Here is a 22,429-nt window from a genome sequence, read left to right on the forward strand (position 1 = left end):
ACTTTTGTAATGTTTTATTAGTAAAAGTTAATGTCTAACTTCTAACTGTACATTTTTCACAAGAAGTGTGTGCTATATTTTTTTCTAGGGTTTGCTGTAGGTAGATATCGAAACATGTCGAACCAAGTAATGATATTTTCTTCGCCTTTATTTGGTAAGCGCTTAATACAACCTAGGAATCGTAAGCCAAATTCAGTTGTAATAAAATTTGTCTTAAAATTAAAAACTCAGAAAGTAAAGTTGAAAACTGTCCGCGTTGTGGGTGACTTGTAAAATAATCTAGAAAATAAAGAATATACAAATAAATAAAGTAAAAACAAATTTCATTCAAGTAGTGTTATAAATATTAAAAACAGTGAATTTAATTATCAGACAATAGAAATCGTGCTTCGCATTGTAGGGGTAACGGTCCACCACGCATGATCTCTCACTACAAAAACCAATAGTTTATCAAACACTGTTAAAAACAAAAACAGACCAGTAAAAATGGCATGTACCCGTACGGCGTAGCAACATTGTTATCCTGAGCTGATATAATTTGACCTTTTAAAGCAAAATGTATGTTTTCTACGTTAACTCCTATACTTGGAGTATCTAGAGAACCATCATACGACTCAGCAACTATAATTTAGGTGCGTACTTCTATAACAAAGGACGTGCAGTGCTGGTTTGGCGGGCGTTCTAATGCATGTGTGGGCGATAAAACGTTTTTTAGCATAACTGAAGTACGCGTACTTAATGTTACTACAGGTTAAGAAACCGGTCTACTTTGTTTTGGGGCCTAATCCATAAATCAAGTTACCTGGAAGTTTAAATTTGCGTCCCTCATGCAGTCGCAGACGCAGGATTTCTGCGGAAGGCTAGCGAATCCATCGTTCAGCTAATACGATGAACCCAAGAATTTTATAGCAAGCATACAAGTGTATAGAAATTTTAGGAAAATCAGCCAAAGCTATGCTGAACGTCTTGTTGGAGATTTCTAGCACACATATATAAGCAGCTATGCTTAGCTACAAGCACTCATGTTTTTAGTCAACTGTTTTCAGACTTACTTTTCTTTCCTTTCCTTTATTTAATATCTCGTTGACTTGTTATAGTTAAGAGATTTTTATTTTTTTCTATATTTCGTTCGTCGTTTGGCGAACACATGGATACGATAACTTGCTCTGTGCTCAACAAACCGAATTATCGTTTTACTTCTCACATATTTTCTGTTAGTAATGGATTCTGCTTCCGAGAGTTCAAAGTTCGATTGTTCGATTCCCAACCTTACAGTTTAAGAATATACGAAACTCGTTCGATAATTTGAACTTCCGAAAGGAAAACACATAGTTTTAGCACCAGATGACTCAACGTTTATTTTGGCAGTTATTCGAATCCTTTGCGTAATATTTTGTCTGTACGTATAATATCTATTATAAACATGCTGTCTGAACTTATGCGTGAATTATCACCTTAAATAATGTGGATAATATATACAGGTGAGCTTTTCTCTGCGTACAGACAAACATTCATTTAACTTAGTTGTTTATATATTGTATTCTGTTGTACGATGAGATTTAATTATACATAATTGCATATGTCTATACTAATGTCTTTCGTGTGCGGTCACATATCGATGTATATAATATATTGACGAGAAGAACTGACCTTGACAAGAGATTGCCTAGAGACATCTTATTCGAGTGAATGCCAACTCGGCAGTGGTTGTTGATCTCTCCCTGTAGAAAGGGGAATAAATTCGTTGCAAAAAGCATATTCAATCTAAACTGTATAACACCATTCAGTCTAACCTTACTGACGATACTCTATTATTCAGCCCCTACCTTGTCTACTTCCCCCAGCCTTCGACTCTTGACAAGCGTTACATTGTCTGAACGGAATTAACAAACCAAATTATATTTGTCAAATGCGTCATAGTCCCTTAGAGACACCTACAATTTCCAATCGAGCTTGATAAAGCGTTTAATTTGAGTGAATGGAATCGGCACATCAAATCGTCCTCTTCTTCTTGCGTTGTGCCCTCTTTCAATGCTCATACATTCGATGTGGCTTAGTTTCCTTCAATTGATATATTAACTAAGTACATGGACATATCGTTTTCTATTCGCCAATGTATAATAATAGCCAGTGTTAACAGGGTTTTATCTACGTAACCGACGCCAAAGGCTAACAGTGCGCTAATATCGTCTAGCGACTCTTTTCAGCTCAGTTCAGTCTTTGTTTCATGGCATTGCGTCCATTCTTATCTTATTCGTAGTAGATACACGTTGATTTACATATTCGTTCTTAAAACCTCGTTTCTATACACATGCAAAATCTACACTGGTAACATTGCAACATCTTTTCACTATGTTCATGCACCATTCCATCGCACTCATAAATACATGGTTGAGCCATGAGGCAATACAACAGTTTAATGCCAATCTAAAGTCGTTAAATGTTCACAAGTAACGTATGCTTATAAACAGTTCATTCTGTATCTATGTAAATATTCAGCTGTACATTTATCTCTCTCGCCTTCACTCACGTCCAGCCAGTTCAGCGGCCGATGCTGGTGACACCTCATTCATCCATCCATTCATTCATTCATTCGTATTGGCTCCACAAAGTGCTCTCGAATTTTCGGCCGATCTCAAGGTGTCATTGTTTACATGTGGCACGATCGAATGCAAGATCATCTTCGTGGTGTGAGCTGCAGCCGTTTCTGGAGTACGATTAAATCGAGGGAGGAGCTTTTAAAGGTCAATTGGTGTCCACTTTTCGTTGCGGCCCATTTTTCTGACTGGTCATCTTGAACGTATTTCGGAAGAACATGTAGAACACGGAGCTGGACTAGCGATATTTCTCGCTACTATTGAGTGAAATTAAGCGAATCTTCTAACATATCACTACATTATGGAACGAATTCAACTGGGGCCCACGTATCTTTCTACCTAATCATTTTTCTCCAAGGCGATTCGAATTACAACTACGGAAAAAACGCTTGAGTAGGGAGAACTGGCACTAAACTATGAATAATATGAGAATTGTCTTGCACTTGACGGCTGCCAAATATGCTCTAGAAATAGAAAAAGCTCGCACTATAGCTCTATTGCTGCCAGTATATTTACTATGGAAGTTTAGAAAACGATATCTGCGTCCAATGTCACCGCTGTTTCGAGTCCGTAGGCTTTTTGTTCATAGTCGGACTCAATCAAATTTAATGCTAGGTAGGTTCAGCCAGTCGTCTGGATTTGTCGTTATACACAAGAATGCATTTAGCGGCACATCATATGTTATAGAGTTCCTTATTAATATCAGCAGAGGGGAATTCAATTTGACGTTGCCAGGTCTCTTGGCATGAGCGTTGCCAAATGAAAAACCACTCATATTAATTAGCAAAGACTAGTTGACGTTAGTAGTAAGGGCAATAGAGAGACATTGAGCAAAATTGACTTTGTAAAGGATTCCGGTTAGAGCTTTTTTGATGGAGTCAGGCGAAAACCCGTCACTGCAACGAGTGAACATTAAATCTGCCTCACTCATTTCGTTTTCCGTTACTGTTGTTGTTGCTGTTGTTGTTGCTGCTGCTGCTGTTGCTGCTGCTGCTGCTGCTACTGCTACGGTTTATCGTCAGTTTGGAGCGACGGTAAACTGAATAGAAGATGCTGAAACAGTCACCGATGGCTTGAGCTTTTGCTATACCGCGGTGTCCCTCGGCAGGACAGCGAGCAGGCTTTCATATCGCGTACCACCCAATGAATGCATACTGCAACCAGGAAACGTGACGAGGGCAACCCAACGTTGATCGGAAGGTTAGACGTGTCGACGTGCAACAAATACAATTGTTTACCGTGTGCAACTACGATCATTACTATTGTTATTGTCGCATTGTTAAGAATTCGATACCGAAACGAGCAAGTGCTAACTTAGAAGCGTATTGTGATAATATGTGGCTTCAACAGAAAAAAGTCTTAGAAAACGGTGAGGCATGCTAAGACGGGATAGGGAACCGGTTTGAGCTGATGGTATTTTTTTTCTCATTAGATAGTGAGTAGAAATAGAGATGCTTAGCTTGACAGTTTAAATTGATATTTTTTTTAAGAAGTGAACCTTATTTAGATAACACAGAACTAATAGCACAGCACAGTAATATCAAATCGCTCCGTAGCAAGTAACGGACCGGATAGCTGTAAGGGAAAGTTGAAAGGGAAAAAACAAATACAATCGCTCAAGCCACCTAAACCCCATCGGCGAAAGCGAGCGTCTACCCTATACATGCACGCTCGTAATTACTTCAGTAACTCATTCTGTATCCACCGCCAAAGCCAAACAAAGTGCCAGCAAAACTACTTTCGCGTACAGCAGCTCATCGTTCGATTTCATGTCTATTATCATCTCAAAATTGGCAGCGCTCACGTTACTGAAAGCATGACGATAGAACTTTCGCCATTATTACCTGCATGAGACATCATGGTTACATATGTCTCAGACGAATATGGTTACGCAATCGATACAGTACGATATTAGTATGATATAGCACAACTTATAAGCTACAGCTATTCATATCTAATTTATAAGGAGACCAGTTGAACATGATGGAAATCTTGCAGGCAAAATATCATATAATGTAAAGCTCATAAACCAAGCTACCATCCAGGAGGTACGAATCACTGGCCTTAGAACACAGAACAAATACATTGTAACCGGCCTAAGCTTTTTTAAAAGCCGTGGGTCGTCAAATAAAAGTTTTAGAATGTTCGTAAAGTAACACTCGAAGAAATAATCGCTACTTTCGAGAGATGGATCGCAGTCAATAGCTCAATCATCAATCAAGCAATTGGTGAGAGTTAATAAGTCCATTGTAAAGCCGTAGCATTCATAGTAATTCGCCAATTTGAATCAATCAAGGTTACGGTGTTAAATTAGATCATATAGCATTGCTCAATTTAGCTGCTAAATATTCAATCGGTTTCAATTTCGTGTATCAGTGATCAGTTGCGAAGCGAACATGCCTTGTGGAAGCAGCGACTGCGGAGGCCAACGAGCCGCACGAGAGGCCGGATTTCATGCCGCTGCCAGCGACCGCGCGGCTTCTTCCAAATTCCCCGGGCCCCGCGTACTTTAGTGATGAAGCCTTGTCATAATCAGTCTCGTCGATCGAATCATGCAAATATCTGAAAAAGTGCGACCACGTAACACATGAACGTCTGCAACGGCCGAATAATGAGGCTAAACACCCTAGTAAACAAACAACCACCCAAGGACATCTGACAGCAACATCTTGGGAGCACTTCCGTTATTTGAGTAGCGGATAAAATTATAATAGAATGTAAACGGATTAAGCTAATCCTTTTACGTAGCTATTTTGGACACCACTGAGAAAGTCCACAGGCAAGATAAATACGGTAACGGTCGCTCTTTTTTTTTTTTTCTGTTCTCTAGAGAACGTCAATGGCCAGCATTGCTGCAACAATTTAGAGCACAGTGATCTCTTCTACACTTTACGCACTCGTATCACGCAGATACCCCTTCTACCGATCAAGGCGCCCGAGCCGTCACTGCTTTTGAATGCGAAATAGAAGAGGTTCAGATCTTTGCGCGATGGGTTTTAATAAATACGTGATGTCATATTTAGTCCTAGAGCACTTTATATATTTATAAATAATTCTAGCTTTTCTTTAATAACGCTTTGTTGTATAAAAATCACAAGCGAGCAAGGCTGATTCATTTACTGTATTCTAGAATCTTGTTTTGAGAATAGTCAAGCGTCTGAAAGTACAAAACAAATCCGAATAACGAGTACTTTATGGCCGCTCTACGTTGGAGGACACTTACAATGTGTACTATGATGATGAAAAACGTTTACAAGTAATGCCGTGACAAAATAAAATAAAAAAGACTGAAAGAAAGGTTGGTTGTGCCTGTAAACAGAAGCCTTAGCATCCGATATTAACTCGCAATTAGCTTCTATTCTATTTATCCATTAACACGCCAACGTACGTATTTACAAAATGATATGAAGTAAATAAAATTTCGCTAAATCATATGTAAACCATCTTTCAGTCAGGGTTTTCATTTAACTCTTAAAGTGTCATTAAATCACACGCATTCTAGCCATTCCATGTTATGCGCGCAAGATCACGCCTATTGCAGAAGTCGCCAAGCCTTGGAAAATAATCACACGTTCCGCTAGAGCCGACGTGCGATAACCCGTCATCCAGCTCAAACGGAGCCAAATGTCGCGATCAAAACTGGAAGCGCCTTTCCAAGCGAAGAATTTACGCGTTTTGTGCTACCGATGTCCAGATATCACGCTACCCACCGTTCCGAGTAGAGGATGATTCTCTTGCCTTGGTATTCTACTGTGGATTTCGTAAGACTAAGTATCCTTTGTCTGTCGGCCTGTACCGATAAATTATACCTAAAAAGCACTATCGTATTACAAATGCCAAACAGGCCAGTCTGTCAACAAAATAATGATTGAAAAAAGCGTGCAGCCCCAACATCTTTTTTCAAAGATAAGCAAAAACATTGTATCATATTCGGTAATGCGGCAAATTGTCAGGTTCCTTGAATCTGTAATATATAATCCAGATTTTAGTAAGTTCAGCATACGGGCGACTACCTACTAAAAGTAATGGCTCTATGAGATTTTGTAGAATGTATGTACTTATTGGTAAATTTAATATATATAAGCACAATTTCGAATCAATGAGTAAATCGTTTTAAATCGCCGCTTTCGAGCAAGAAAATACTCTAAACGTTTCCATTATCATTTACAGACATACTTATATACAATAAAAGACTCAGTATGAGAGCTGACCACCAATGCCAAACGCATTCATACGTAAGTCTTTCCCAGAAACTGCCGTATGTTGGGTTTGGAATCTGCAAGCCCTCGCTGGCAGATTTCACCAGTCTCAAACGTCGATGCGACATTCGGCATCAACGAGAACCTCATCATTTTTTGAGTATCAACATTAACATTGTGCTTTTTGTTTGTGTTCGGCTTCATTTAGTAAAAGTCATCATCGTACCTGGATGCGCGGCAGTAACAGCAGAAGCCGACACACGCGAGAAACAAAAATAGTCCCGCCATAGCTGAAACGAAGTACAGTGATGTTTTGTAGACCCGATTTTCATACTCCCACGGCAATTCGTTCCAGTATGGCCAGAAATGTTCGGCCCGGCCGAAAATTCCCGGAACATACTGATTCCAAAATTGTGCTTGCTTTTGACGATAGTCGCGGTACATGAAAGACGATGAATTCTGAGCCTCATAGTAAGTAGCGTTCAATGACAGATATTGAAGGTTACCTGAAAGAATGCAACATAATAGATATAATTATCCTAGTTTGACAAAATTCTGAGTAAGTTAACGGCAATAGTAAAGGATGCAATGCACGAGTCTATGTGGTCAACAACTAACAGCAATCTACCTTTAAGCATAGGTTTCCAGTCAATAACGCCGAAAAGAGCATTCGGTGTCGGAGTGCCTTCCTTAGCAAAATTAGCCCAGGCTTCCATAAGCAACTGGCTCATGTTTCGATCTCCGTCGCTCCAGGTCACTGACTCGAAGTTGTAGTCGGTAGGGTAAAACTTAGGATCCATGAAAGGTGCCCCTGAAACGAGGATTGACTCAAGGTCGTGCGGTACACGGTCCCATTCGCGTTGCGACTTGAGGAAGTAGGCCGAAGTTAAGGAATAGTTCATCACGTACTGGTACACTGGCACGTTGATTTCCAATAGCAGTTTCACCATCCTATCCATAGGCGCTGCGTACAAGGCGTCTGAGAACATCTGGAATGAACCATTGAATCATAACGTCGAAACCAACAACTTACGTTATTCTCCTATACAAATATTACATGGTTGTCCAGTACGTACCCACATATCTGAAAAATCACCTCAAACCCGCAACCTCTGTGAGGCGCACACAACTTACATTCACGTATTCTTCGATAAGAAGAGATGAATTGTCTGGCTGCATCCAGGGCGTATACATGAAGCGAATTGCGTCAATGATCGCATCTTCGTTAATTGTATAGTTGTAAGTTTTCGCATAGGCCCGAATCTTTGAGTCAAATGTATCCCAGGTCATTTGGTAACCGATGTTGCGAAGCTCTTGGTCTTCCTTTGCTATAAATGAAGCATCATTCCTACTTACGCCGGTCATGTAGGCAATTTTTTCGATACGACCAGGCAGGGGCATCTGAAATGTTTATTCGCTATGTTTACTTGCCTTCAAAAAAAAATTGCCTTTTTACCAACTTGAACAACGGTCTCCACATGAATTTGGAAGTTAAAATCTTAGAAGGATAGGCAAAATTATACCTTATGCTCAAGATAAGCGAGTGGGGTGTATGGCATTACGGGGGACTTGAATCGTGTATTTCGATCGAGCACTGGTCCCCAAGGGAGCCAACCCCGTTCGGGTTTCACTGTTGTCAAAGTGAATTCAACACTATTATTGCTTTTTCTGGAATAAAATAAGATGTCAATGAAAATTTAGTCATTCCAATAGACTTCAATTATGAATTTACAACAATGATCGGCATATGCGCATTCAACGCACTACAACAAACTACAGAGTAAAATTCACCCATATGTAAATACGTATGATCAAAAATGACATGACGGAACGGGTTGCGTTGGCCTTGAGGCCATTAGGTTAATATACAAAATAAACGCCCAGGTACACAGTACCGCTTCAGACACTCAACGAGCTTCCAGCTATCCATAGCCCAGCATCCTATTTGCTCGCCATAAAGACGGGAGATATTTCGCACAAAAATCGCATCATCAATTGAGGCCCAGTCGGCGGTTGCACTTCCAGACATTGCAATCACGCGTTTGATGTGCACTGCAAAAACGAAAGAATAAACACTTAAATATGACGATAATAATAACTATCCTTTAACACAAGGCCGATGCACTTAGCACTCTATGTAGGTGTCGTAATAACACTTAATTATAGATTTGTATTATTTAAAAAGAACATACGGTCTTCTCCATAAATCTGTTGCATGAGATGAATTCCAGCAGCTGCCGCTCCGGCGCCAGGTCCAAAGAGGGTGATTCGTTCTTGATCACCTCCAAACCTATCGATATTGTGGTAAACCCAATGAATCGCTGCCCGTTGATCCATTAGACCATAGTTCCCAGCTGTATACACAAAACACAACGTCGGATGAACTGCGCTCTTGGCGATCGTAACAGGACGAATATTATTTTCTAATTTCATATCATTCATCAATAGATAATGTCTTTCGCAAGTCGTTCGGCCCTTGAACATACACTCTGAAGTTATCAAGCTCAGACGCTGTCTTCGCTCAGAGTTCTAATTTCATTAATTACGAAAGGCTTACCTGATGAATTATCTCCGGTTGATAGAAAACCGAGGGCGCCAAGTCGGTAATTGAGTGTCACAACGATAACTCTCTGAGATGCGGCTAGCATGTGTCCTGGGAACAGATTGCCGGATCCGTGACTGAACTCTCCATCATGCAGATACACCATGACCGCGGACCGCTGCCCACTGTTCACTTCATCCTATTGTAAAGATCATTGTCGTTATGAACTGGCTTAAGTCAGTCGTTTATAATACAGAGGTCAACGTACAACATACCCTTTAGAGCACACTGTATCTATACACAAAACGTTTTATATTTTAAATGCATTTAGTACATACCGTAAGCGACTGGTGAGTTACGAAAGTACTAAGGTTGTTGCAAGGACTTAAAAATTGACTCCGAAGCTCGGCTTAGGCCACTGCTGTTCAAAAATTAGTTTTCTTTTAGACAACAGCCTAATCTAGCAAAGGCCTATGACGTGGCTACGGCAAATATATACGACTACAGAGAAATACGCTTGCATTGCATCAAATCACTCGTTTTATCTTCCTTCTCTTTATCTTAATATCCACTAGCACATTATTATAATAGCCTTCGTTTTTGTGTTCTGATCCTTAATATACTCCCTATCGGTGACTACTATTCAGATTCGCTATTTGAACATGACAAGGTTAGTGTCACTCACATTAGGCGTATAAATATTGAGATAGAGGCAATCTTCGCTGATATGACTTATGCCTTTCATCGAACCGGTGAAATTCGTATGTTGCAGACAAGATGCCCGAAACTTTTTCGCTTCAACGTTACCACGAAACTGGATAGGCTGAGGGTCCTGAGAAGAACACAGTATAAAGACGTATGAATGCATACGAGTAATACTAAGAATTTACATATGACACCCATTTTCAATAATAATTGTAGCAAGATTTTGTTACTACTGGTCAGACAGACGCACAGAGAAGCTTTCTTGGTCTTCATGTTCATTACTAGCTATGTGCGTCGTTCACATATGCGAGACATATATCGAATAACCCACTCTGAGTCGATAAGATCCGAGAGGTGGTTCAGCATAAGGAATTCCTAAATAGACAATCGCCGAAGTTGGATAATCTCTTTTCGGAAGTTCTTGTCCACCCTGATGAGCCGGTCGATCATCTCGTTTTGTTGACGGGGTATCGCACATGTAAACAACCTTGCCTGCAATCAGCGAAAATGGTGACTGCGCGTATTTCACTAGTAAGGAGTGCGATGATATTTACGCTGGCCAAAAAAGGCTAGTACGCAGTGGCTGAAACTATACGACGATGCATTATATATATACTGTTAATGTCCAGCATGACATTTCATCTTCTATTGTTTTGTCTGCTTAGGGTGTTCGAAATGAATCAGTGTTCTAATCAGAAGTGGAATTCACTAGCGCTTATTTTAACAGAATTTATAGTACGAAGTTCTATTGTATACAGCAAACTTTCTGTTGCCCCCTTTTTCGACAGTCCTGAAAGCTGATATTCTCGGCCAATGTCGTTCCCTTTATTATAATCTTTTTATTATAATGGATAAACCCCTTTTTTGAAATCCAGATTCTATATTCATTGAGCTTATATTCGGAATCGCCTGTAAATCCAGTGTATGTAAGCTCTTTAATGCATTACTTGTACAAATTATGCTTCTGCGACCACTTCCTACGATAGATTCCTATGTTAAATCATTATATTAGCAAATCCGTTATATCATAAGAAAAATCTGTACAAGCACTTTGTTAGGTAGCCTCCTTAGCCCTATCATTTATTATACACCCCATTTATTGTAGAAACTACGGCTACCCCTTAAAGTTGAAAGTTAGTTCATGCTCTGTATTTTAGAAAGCACGCAAGTGAGACCCCAAAAACCATTACCAAATGTTTCAGTCTATTCGATCATTAAATAGAAGACGTTAAGCTTGCGTTAACTTGATATATATTAAAACTAGTTTAAATATAATGTGCACCACACTTTGAATGATTCATATGGCTTTTTACAGTAACGGACTTTTATAGCTATAGGGTCAAGTCAATTAAACGAACATCTTTCAGTTACAAAGGAGTACATACAGGTCAGTATACCAAGCGACGTTCCCATACAGGGCATAAGAAATGTAAAAATATGGGGACTTCAGGATCATCTGTGCGCCTAAAAAAATGGCAGTTATTTGGCGATAGCTCAGACTTACAAGGGCGCAGTAACTTTTTTTCGGTGTTTATAATGGCTGCGATGGATAACGAGTAGCACATAGTAGGCACAGAGAAATTAAAACTTTTCATTGTTCTTAATTAGTTGTGCTTTAGCTAGTGATGCACAATGAGATCGACAAATGCAGTAGGCACTCGTGTGCCAATTCAAGCAGTAGTTGTAGAGCCGTTACAGTTATATCTTGTTTTTTTTTTTTGTTCGTAACCACCCTAGCTACTAACGCCGTCATTGCCCAACAAACATTAGCATCTACTTATAATGTGCAGACAACATAGTAGATTCCAGCTTGTAAAGCGCGGACCTGAATTCTAGCGCGGGATAACGCGTTAGATAATTAGACTAGGTATTGCTGTCACCACTGCAAACAGTTCTAAAACTCGCCGTTGCAATACAGTAGAGGCTCGATCACGTGACATGATCCACGGGTGACCGCAGCGATAACTACCATATCAGCGCATCGGCGCCTGTTTTATTACAATACCCAAGTAAATACCCGCCTGTAGTCTCCATCCTTCTTTTTCTGCTGCTGCGCATCGACTTGGCTGGCGCCCGTCGAAGATAAGCTGAGCAACGCGCAGGGATGGAATCAACTTTGAGAACCGTCGAAACTTTGTCATAAAAAGCTCTACTTTTATTCCCCGAGGCAATGCCTCCACTCCATCGCTAATCTTATTAACGATGTAGCTAGCGGTTCCAACTGTTGCTGTTGGCGATTGTGGCTAATTCTCACGCTAACGACGCGGATGACACCTCTAAATCAAGCACTGGGCACGGCAGCGTCGTTCGAAAGCAAATAACGGTAATAGTCGAGAACGAACAATGCAGACAGACACTCATCAACTACTCATTACTACAGATACCGTTCATATTGTTCGTCGGTGATAGCTGTGGCAGGATCTACCTCATACAGTCTTCAATATAGTGCAGCAGTTACATATTGCCCAGCGTCTACAGATATGGATGAGTAGCGCGTTGTGTGTAGCAAATACATAGCAAAATGCATGACGACCAGCGGCTTTGCACAACAGTAGGCGAAAGATTTTCAAGCGAAGGCGGCGAGAAATTACTCAGTGTTAAACGCAATGAATATGATGTAGATTCGGTCATCCGGTAAGTTCATGTCAACCAACAGTCTGGATCGTAACAGGAACCGAAGGAGGTATAAAGGTTCTATGAGGTTTCTAGCCATCGCTCTGGACCAACTGCTCCAGTAGCGGCAAGTTGGAGAAAATACTTCTATAGAGGGATGGCAAGAGTACATATCGCGCAACATGTTACCGGCATTTGAGTGAAAAATCGCTGCAGAGAATCGTTTCCCTTTGAACGTGTAACTTTGATCATGCACCGGAAACGAATTGATCAGGTATAGTTGTGAGCAGAAGCAAAAAAGGGTGAAGGGGCATTTGCTGTTTAAGGGGCAAAGTTTGCTTCAGACTGGCCGTGACTTTGAGAACATTGCGAACCGAATAGACGGATGCAATAATATGCTCACAGGGACATTGTGCTATAGCTCGTGTTTCCGCGGGATGAAGTGAGGCATAGCGTCGGAAGCTTCAAACCAGAGTCTCCGGTTGCATTATGGCTGGACATACTATATAATACAGCATTTTACTTGTAAAGTTGTTAATAAAGTAAGTTGTTATACCTTATTAATACTTCTTTTAGCTTATGCAAAGGTAACACTGATGATACTAATACGCTGTAAAAAAATCACCGATTACTGGCGACTTTAAATATTATCGCAACGAAGTGTAATTCTGTGTTGAATTGTTTTTTCGAATTCCTTATATAAATCGATGATATAGTATAGGCACACACTGCTGTGATTGGTGCCTGTAAATAGACCTTTGTATTATTATGATTTTATGTTTGCAAAGTATTTAGTAATAAAATAATCAACTACATTTGCACAAATACAAATATAATAGCTCGCTGACCTTCCGAATTTCGGGGACCCAGTTTTTTCTTATATTTTTCAAAACGATATAGGATACGCCGCACAAAACTCTAATGAAGGGGTACAAATCGTCTGGTAATGTACTTGGGGGTGATCACTTCTTGATCCTTTGATTAAACTAAGCTTAGCGCTTAGTATTACTACTTAACCAGTTCATAAAACTTTTGAGGTCAAGCTAACTTTTAAAAACGGCTCTCTACGGCACAAGTTGCAACGTATTATGCTACCTTTCAACTAGTAATTTATTCTCTCGGCCACCACTTGAAATATGTTATAATTCCTACCCTGTTTTAGCTACCTGTTATCCATTATCTGAACTGCTAGAATTATGCCTGTCCATAGTCCCATGTTGCGGTCTAACACGTCACCCCTGCGCAGTAATTACTAAGGCAGATAACAATGTCATATATAAGAAGTTGAATGATATCAGTTCTTCGGAATTTCATAGTGCTCAGATTTTCCCCGAGTCATAATTTCATTTTAACACGTTAACGATCTGTAGTTAAAGTTTCTGCTACGTAATCCCTGCATTGAACGAACAGGGACCATTTGGGGGCGGCTGTCTATCAAGAAGCGGCATCGGCGACAAAAATCTATGGCCATATTTGTTGCACATACATTGATTCGTGTGTCTCAGATTATAAACAGTGAAGTCGTTAAACGACAGCTGTGATTAGACGCGTAAACGTGTTTAACAATGGCGATATTGCTTGATCTGATACGTTTTGCTACACACAGGCCGCAAATTGTATTGATCCAGTACGTACTTTAGAAAAGTCGGCACTTAGTTTTAGCCAGGATCAAGGATGTGGCTCTAGCGAATATGCTAAAAAACCTTTTTCCGAAGCAACATCCTTTAGATTCAAAGTGTGAAACAATCAATGCCTGTTCGTCTTTTGCGTCATTTATGTCCCTGGCTATTTTTCTATTACTATTATCCGACATATGTACCTATACATATGTAATACAATATGTAACAACTTGCTCTCGCTAACTTCGGTATGCGTTGCTGTCTTTTTTAGTCAACTTTGAATACAACACGAATAGACCATCTGTAAGAGAATCTCATGTCCTAAAAGAGAAAGGTTTTTGTTTTTTACGGTATCTATCTTTACTTCACTCCTTGTGGCTATATACGGAAAAGCGTAAACAGCGCACGAGCACAAAAGTGCTTGGAAGCTACTCTTCTTCTTCACTGGAGACCACCATTCTATATGTGATAATTAGGTACCGAACGTAAAACACGATATATGGCAGCTAACAGAGTCCTACGATCTGCTGATTAGTATCATTATACTATCATCATTGTGATTATATCTAGTCGACATGCTTGGATTCCCGCCAGTTATCGCTGAGATGATGAGCAAACCCAGGCCACGGAGTAGATAATAAAATAAAATACGAAAAAAACAAACGTTAATCTAAAGGTACGCAATCTCGCAAACAAACACATTGGGGTGTTGGCTTGTCAGTTTACACCTACTAAGTTAATTATTTTAATTGCGAAGAATAAAGCATAGACTATAGCTTATACATTATATGTTGAATAATGCTATAACTCTATCCGAGTTATTGAAACACACATATATCGCGTCTGTTAGAACCTAAGAAAATAAACCATTCATTAAACTGGAATTACAACAATGAAGTTAACAACAACGAGCCGCAACAGGACCTGCTATGTTACCAGTAAATGGCCGCTTATGGTAAAGTTCTACTATGAATTCTAACTGAAATAAACACCACGTTTGTCAGCCTTTAGATGGATTTAGGGCTATTATAGACAATAAAAAAATGTGCACATCCATCCTGTCGCCCGTCGACACGGTGCCCCCTTCCCCCACACTAGAAACAAAGCCAGTGACATCTCACTTCACTACATCCCAAAAAAGGAACAATAGCAAACGATACATAAAGGCGGATACATTAGAGACATATATTTTACGTTGCAAATAATCTTTACGTGGAACCACCGTCGAACGAATCAGGGGTGCGGACACGGAGTAAATGGACTAAAAGGCGATATCGATATTAAAAAATGGAACAACGGTAAAAATATGAACAGAGAGTACACAGAGGAACAAGACGAAAACAGAATGACTCAACAACGAAAATAATGTTCGAAATGGCTTTTTTTTCGCACGATTCTGTTCGTTGACTTCATGCTGTAAAACCAAATAAAACAAATATAAATTGATATGAAGGTTTAACGGGAACAAACAGTTTATGGAACTATGGTCTAACAGTATTGTTCTCACCCGATTATATAGCGGCTGTGTCGTCAGCACTCAACGTTAAATCAACTTAATTGTTTCACACGCACTACTTATATGTAAGTGTGTCGCAAATAAACGCCCCTTATGCTGCCTAAGTGGATCTGTCTGCGTAAGGGAAAAGTCGGTCGTGTATGAATAAATCTATGTAAGCCCATGTGAGTGAGCTACGAATTCGATAACTGGCCATGTTTATAAGAATAAGCTAGTTACGCTTTTAGTGTATAATTAATATAGTTGCTTCGTTATGTAGGGCAGATATAACACCGTTGGAAATGCTTACGTTTCTAAGCATTTTTACGAAGTGTCAAAAATCAGACAACCAACAAGTCTAGCAAACCAGTATTCTACGGTCAGTGCAAATCTAAAAGAGAATTTTTTTAGCGTGCAGGTAGAACAAGCTAAGCAACCGGAAGGCATCCACCGTTTGCCAAAAATAAGGAACTTTGTTAGGTACGCAAAGGCCTTGACAGCGTTAAAAGAGCTATTAAATCCTTTTCCTTTTAGACAATGATCCCGAGAGAATGTTGGAATTTTACAAAACCACCATGTGTTCCTATTAATAATTCTTATTTTGTCCTGAATATACTAGTAGTTTCATAACGTATCCTTAACGCCATGAATAGACTAAGTAAAACCTGGCGCATATGGGTAGTTGATGAAATACCGTATGACAGCACTTTTATTCGAACTAGGACATTCGTCATTTCGGTTACAATCATAATAGGTCAAAGTTCAGTTTTGTTAACGCATGACGTCGAAAGTGACAAACTTACGGCGCATAAGAATTCGCAATTGCTCATGCTGCAGGGCTTTTTTTTTTTAACAAATAATGACCAGGACAGCCTTAGATGACTACCATACGTTTCGCGAGTTAGGTAGTCAAATCTGTTCGGTTACAGAAGTATAATGCTACATGTCCTTCATGAATCCGAAAAGCAATAGGTATACCGTGCCACATATATTTGCAGTACTTTCTGTACTCCAAATAATGTACTGCAGTAAACAGTCACCTATCAGTCATGTAATATATACTAATATACGTATGTCGGAATTTGTATTGATGCAATTCCTCAAAGCAACCCCTGCAAATACCATATTAAACATAAAAAAAGCTTACACCAGTGAACGGTCTTTCAATAATCTTTGGTATTATGCATGGAAATAAATACACCCTAGTCAAGACGACCTACGTCCACCTAAACCTCTTTAATGAATACTATAATAGCTTTGAATAGTCATTGTAACAGAAAGAGATGGTTTTCATATACAAGTGTTATTGCTAAAAGTGTAAATTGTAATTTTATCGGTTGCGGCTACCGACCTATCAACTTTTTTCCGGAATACGTTTACGTTCACTTGAGTTTTTATCTTGATTATCATTTTCCATCTTAGTTCCATCTGTAACAGTACACCCATCTGTTATCATGTGATAGTCTCCATTTATTCGTTTACAAGCCCATGTTTCTCAACCAACTTTCGCTGTCCCTATGGACCGTCATACACTTTTAATGACTTTAGGTGCTCGTCCCATTATCGTTAGCTACTATGGTCCAAAATACTAGAATCATCGTTAGCGTAGGTGCACGCTAAGACTAAGCGGATGTATGTGTTCCGCTATCTGTGGGATGCACGTTGCTTAAGGGGCGTGAGCCACCAGCTAGTCTGCATGCAAATGTCAGTAGATCTAGTGTAGTCCACACTTAGTGCAGATCACCATCGCTACAGCATTCGCATGATGGGACTGTCATCAGCAGAGTGATGCGGGAGACAGGTTCAACGAATCAACAGTAACAAGATGTTCCGCGTTCCCATTTTTCTAAGCAAAACCAACCCTCTTAGTTAGTCACTTGCTTAGCAAAAGAGTCACTGCAGCCAGTCACAGCCACTATTGCAGCTCAGGGGGTTTCCTTTGTTCCTAGTGGCGTGAAAAGCGCGTTTCGTGAGGGATTTGTTTTTAATCAAATAACATCGCTTAGTTTTCAGAAAACTACGACAGCCAGTTAGAACAAGTTTGTTTAACTGACGCTGTCGTTTCACCGTAGAGTACGGTACTGGTGAAATCCTGTTGCAGTGTTGATGAGCACTGACAGCTTGGAAGGTTCATATAACGAAGCCGGATAAGGTGGTCGTTCGCCAAACAACTCCGTACTTATCACTGATTTATACCTTGTTTCAGTACGAACAACATATAAAACAGAAGAAACACAGTCTTCTGCAAAACTCTTACTTCGAAACACAGGTCTCAGGTCTGCCATTTTTTCTATTAATAAGAAACACACACTTTTTGTACTACTTGATATTTTGAATTTCTTCAAGCCCATTTCTTTGTTTTAATGATGAGGTTTTATGGAAAAGTACTGACAGTAAACATGATTATGTTAAAACGTTGTAAAAAAATGGTCGATAGTAACTGAATTGACAAGGCAAATAACTACATTCGATGCAAGATACGTACCACATGTGTTTGTTTGCAAACGTAAGAGTTTACGCTTGCTCCAACAGGTCTTACGTTTTAAAACGTCATGAGCTCAGTAGAAATCAACGCTAGGCCTTACTGAGGCATACATGCAAAGGTCAAGAATCTCTTCCGTTATTCACGCACTGGGTGTATAAAATTTTTCTAATAGGCCATATTTTCTTCACACCATCGGTGAAATACAGATCACCCAGCTAAGTACTTCTATTGAGATCAGCTATCTATAACTGACTACTCGTTGGAGATACCAATGAACAAAGATTAGTAATATAATTGTTTTTTTTTTCGTATTTTTATAGAGAAATCATCATAAATTTTCATCTTTAATTTATAAACGTTCTTAATCTTCAGAGAGTACCAAATACTTTCAGCTTGATTTCCGTACCTACAGCTAGAGTCTAGGGTCCAGTAAACAGTACACGATATTATCGAACATACAGGATTAAGATGGCTAGCTTGTTATATATTATACATATAGTTATAAATAAGTTAATTATAAATTAATCGTTACGAAATCTTTGTACAGCATGTAGCGCTCGAAAAGGAGACTGTGGGCATGATATACATTTGCTTTGGGTATTCAATGATAATACGAACAGAAAAACCTCAGAGGTGCTTCACTCTGGTCTAAACACACTGCCAGCACGTAGCCAGTAAAAGGCTGTTGGTAAACCAACAATTCCACGAGGCATCGATAGCAATCATTCGTATTTATTCATTTGGTGGTTAGCGAAAACGTTGCATTCCATATGACTCACTAACTATTACCAAGCGGGAGAAAGGGATCATGACAGTAATTCAAGTTCGTCAAAAACGTCAGATGATTCATCGAGCTTTCGGCCATAGGAAGGCGTTGCTGGACGATTGAGATTTCGGCATCAATCCATAAGACTAATCCATTGTGGGTACGTTTGTTGAATGTTATAGATTATGATTTATAGTGGTGCGCGAGATCCTAGATGTTTCCCCTTTTTAATCCAGTTTGAGTCCGTAGGTTTGCTTGGTTCACAACAATAACATCGACTTTTATTCACACAATAATAATTATCACAACTGCAATAATAAACCTCCTGGTCTACCTCAACCTTACGCGGACACCCAAACCGTTAGCGCTAATGAATTAGATGTAGTATTTCGACCATAGCTGCCTGATGTTCCATAGGCTAACACTATATCTTACCTTCATACGTTCCAAAGTCAGTTACAACACTCTTTGTGAGAGGCAAATGCTCATACTGGAATACGCTACAACGGGAGTCACCATCCTCTTTGATTCGTTTCTCAAGATCAATTCCTGGAAAGCGATTCTCATATGGCATACGGCCATCAAGTATTCGCGGCCGCCCGTAGGCTGTGTAATCTGGCCGAAACTGCCCTTCCACTGAAAGGAACGACAGTAAAACAAGTATACAGACGGATAAACTTCCTCTAGGACACCACCGGCGCGTTACACCGACTCCGGCGCCTTCATTGGTGCTCATTATTTCACTACCCGAATTATCTAGCATCATTCACATTTCCGGCTTCCAACAAAAACAATATAGCTGTACTTCACTTAGACACAGGGATTCTCTCACGTCATCAGGTCAAACAAGCGCTCGTCATAGCCACCGCCAGTACACGTAATTCAGCTTAGCTTGAATTTTCTATCTCATTAAAACGTGTATGGTTAACGAAACTAACCGTAACAACAGTTACAAGTATCAGGGAGAGCGATCGTCGGCCCAAATCTCAATTCGCTTCATATACGCGCGATAGTTTCGTACGACGTTCCTATTAACGGTTGACTAGCACATAAATGACAAAGTTGTTGCAGCTGGTCGTACTGCAACGACTATTAGTAATAATGCTAATACTTTTATTACGATGGCCGATAACTCTCTGACAGCTAATTTCTGTCATGGTGCGTTTCGGTTCAGGCTCGGCGCATTGTCCAATTCACGACACTCAGCTGTAGCTTTCTGTAAACCAGCCTACCGGCCAGATCGTTTGAGTCAGTCCCGCCGGAAAATCCGGTGCATTCTGTTATCAATTCGTCTTCTTCTTTTTCTTTTGCACCAACTACAGCCGCAATATGTAATATTATTACCAGCGGTTCGTTGGTCGTACGTTGTCTTTTCTTTGTCCTGCTGTTTTCGCGCCGTCCCTGCTTTTGTTGAGTTATTAGAATCTGGATGTTAAACAGTCGTCGGACCTGATAATGACCTGCGATTATATGATTTCAGCGTATGGGCCACGAGTTTAGCGAGTGATTTTTTTTCTTCTGCTAATTTGGCTTTCGCTTCTTCGGTAGTTTAGTGAGATAAGGGAGGAGCCATAGGTTTCTGCGTTATTCTGGCTAAATGCGACGTACAGTCGTCTCACCCATTTGGCTGGATGAACAGGAATTATTTTCCTCAATTATATTGTCACATAGTATACTAATATTATGTGCCGAAAAATATCACGACCTCTGGTCAAAACACAAATAGTATGAACTCTGTTGATTTACTAATCAACCAGATATTCTCATCAGGATAGTGTCGTGACTTTTTAGAAAGTTCAATCGGCAGGTTATGCTGTGCCAACGTTCACGGACACATCAAGGTGTAATAAACAAGCCATTCACTAGTTGCTGATCCAGAAGAGGTAACTCTTGACCACTCTCTTATTGCACTTTATGACAAACGCTCTGCGGGTCGACGGTCCTCTTTTTGTGACTTACAAAAGACAATAGGTCGACAGAATGGCAATGTTTTTTCTATGTTCGTTTTGACGCTGCCTCGCCACAGATATGTGGCTTCAGCAGATTGAAACAATTTTGATAAGTCGTCAACCTTGCCGTTCACTTTCTTTGTCTCTCACACTGTTACGCCCATATAGTTCAGCGCAGGTAGTGGTAAGCTGACTGATTGTCCGATACGCGTGCGTACTGAATGAGCGTTCATCGTAAAAAAGACATACGTATAGGCTCCCTAGCCGGAGACCTAGGTCGATACTGAGACCGTGATACTCTCGCCAGTAACATATAGTGATTCAAGCCGCCTGCAGTTTCGTGCACAGACACACAGGCGACTCATAGCAAGAACCGCTCACGCACTAGCAGCAAATACGCAACCGTTACTCTGTTATATCCTTGATCTTCTTTTCTGTCACTCACGCTATCCGCTAGAACTACTTCCCTTGGTAGTAGTACTCGTAATAATCGTAGTAGAAAGCATCAACACCTACAATCACATGAGCGGTCGAATCAACACAAGTGAATCAAAACAGAGATGGAGTAGTACAGTATCAATTTTTATAGGTGCATTGCTTGTTGCTTCATATTCCAGTAGACTACAATGTTGTGTTGTCGATCGCGATTAGCATTGACATGCTGTTTGCTACGCGGCGACTGCTTCTTTAGACTTGTACCACTCATAACTCTATAGCGAATGCTTCTAAAATCTTCGCAATCCTTCGTTACTCTCCGAAGTAGCAACAGCCATGGCACTAACAGAGTCAACAGGTTTCACTGCCAACAGCAGAAGATCGCTAGTAGTCGCGAATGCCTCAGCCATTCCACTCGGTTCTGGTAGGCCGACAACTACCGCGGCTACGGTCGCTCGAACAACAGCAACGGTAGCGGCCTCAACGCTACCGCTGTCGTTATTTTGGCTCTACTATCAGTCGCTGACAGTCGACGTCAAAGAGTGACAACGGGCCGTTTCCTCGGAACCAGCGGTGGCGGCAGCACCACCACTGCTACAACAACGACGACGATGCCTACGATACACAAACGAGCCCTGAGAAGAGGAACGCGACGCGCAACGGCGAGGGGGAGTGGAAACTTGACGTTTGTTGCTATAGCAACCACGGATGACATCAGCCAGCTCAGCGTCAGCGGCATAAAGCGAGCTGGCGAACGGGCGACTGAGATAGTACTCGTTGGCTCTCGTTGGTAGAAAATGGTTGCTGGCCGTCTGGTAATGTAATGAATGAACACGCAGAGCTGGTGAAAGAAACTTGTTGTGCTTGCCTGTCAACTGCGGCGGTAGCAGCAACATTGGACATCAACGGACAGACGGAGAGACCAACGGCGCACGCTAATCCACCGATGCTTGAAAGGCACGTAAGGAACAATAAGCGAGGACTGTGGGGACGAACCTGCACAGGATATGCCCCGTGGCATAGG

General features: G+C 40.5%; 1 protein-coding gene across 2 annotated transcripts; it reads right to left on the reverse strand.

The window, feature by feature from the left end:
* Positions 1 to 1,332: 1,332 nt before the first annotated feature.
* Positions 1,333 to 22,015, reverse strand: LOC111268606 (acetylcholinesterase). Of its 2 annotated transcripts, XM_022847681.2 has the most exons (13): positions 19,960 to 22,015; positions 19,457 to 19,657; positions 10,375 to 10,535; positions 10,024 to 10,170; positions 9,354 to 9,537; positions 8,989 to 9,150; positions 8,692 to 8,848; positions 8,320 to 8,464; positions 7,931 to 8,197; positions 7,425 to 7,785; positions 7,023 to 7,302; positions 4,998 to 5,159; positions 1,333 to 3,751 (listed from the first exon to the last, which is right to left on the reverse strand). In XM_022847681.2, the coding sequence occupies exons 2-13, from the start codon at positions 19,593 to 19,595 to the stop codon at positions 3,682 to 3,684; spliced, it is 2,235 nt and encodes a 744-aa protein (XP_022703416.1). In that variant the 5' UTR covers positions 19,596 to 19,657; positions 19,960 to 22,015; the 3' UTR covers positions 1,333 to 3,681. The 2 variants fall into 2 exon arrangements, with proteins under 2 accessions (XP_022703416.1, XP_022703415.1); XM_022847680.2 differs by having other exon boundaries at positions 19,457 to 22,015.
* Positions 22,016 to 22,429: the final 414 nt, after the last annotated feature.

Source organism: Varroa jacobsoni, unplaced genomic scaffold (assembly GCF_002532875.2).
Source record: "Varroa jacobsoni isolate VJ856 unplaced genomic scaffold, vjacob_1.0 scaffold_1302, whole genome shotgun sequence".
In the NCBI taxonomy this organism is placed as follows: Eukaryota; Metazoa; Arthropoda; class Arachnida; order Mesostigmata; family Varroidae; genus Varroa; species Varroa jacobsoni.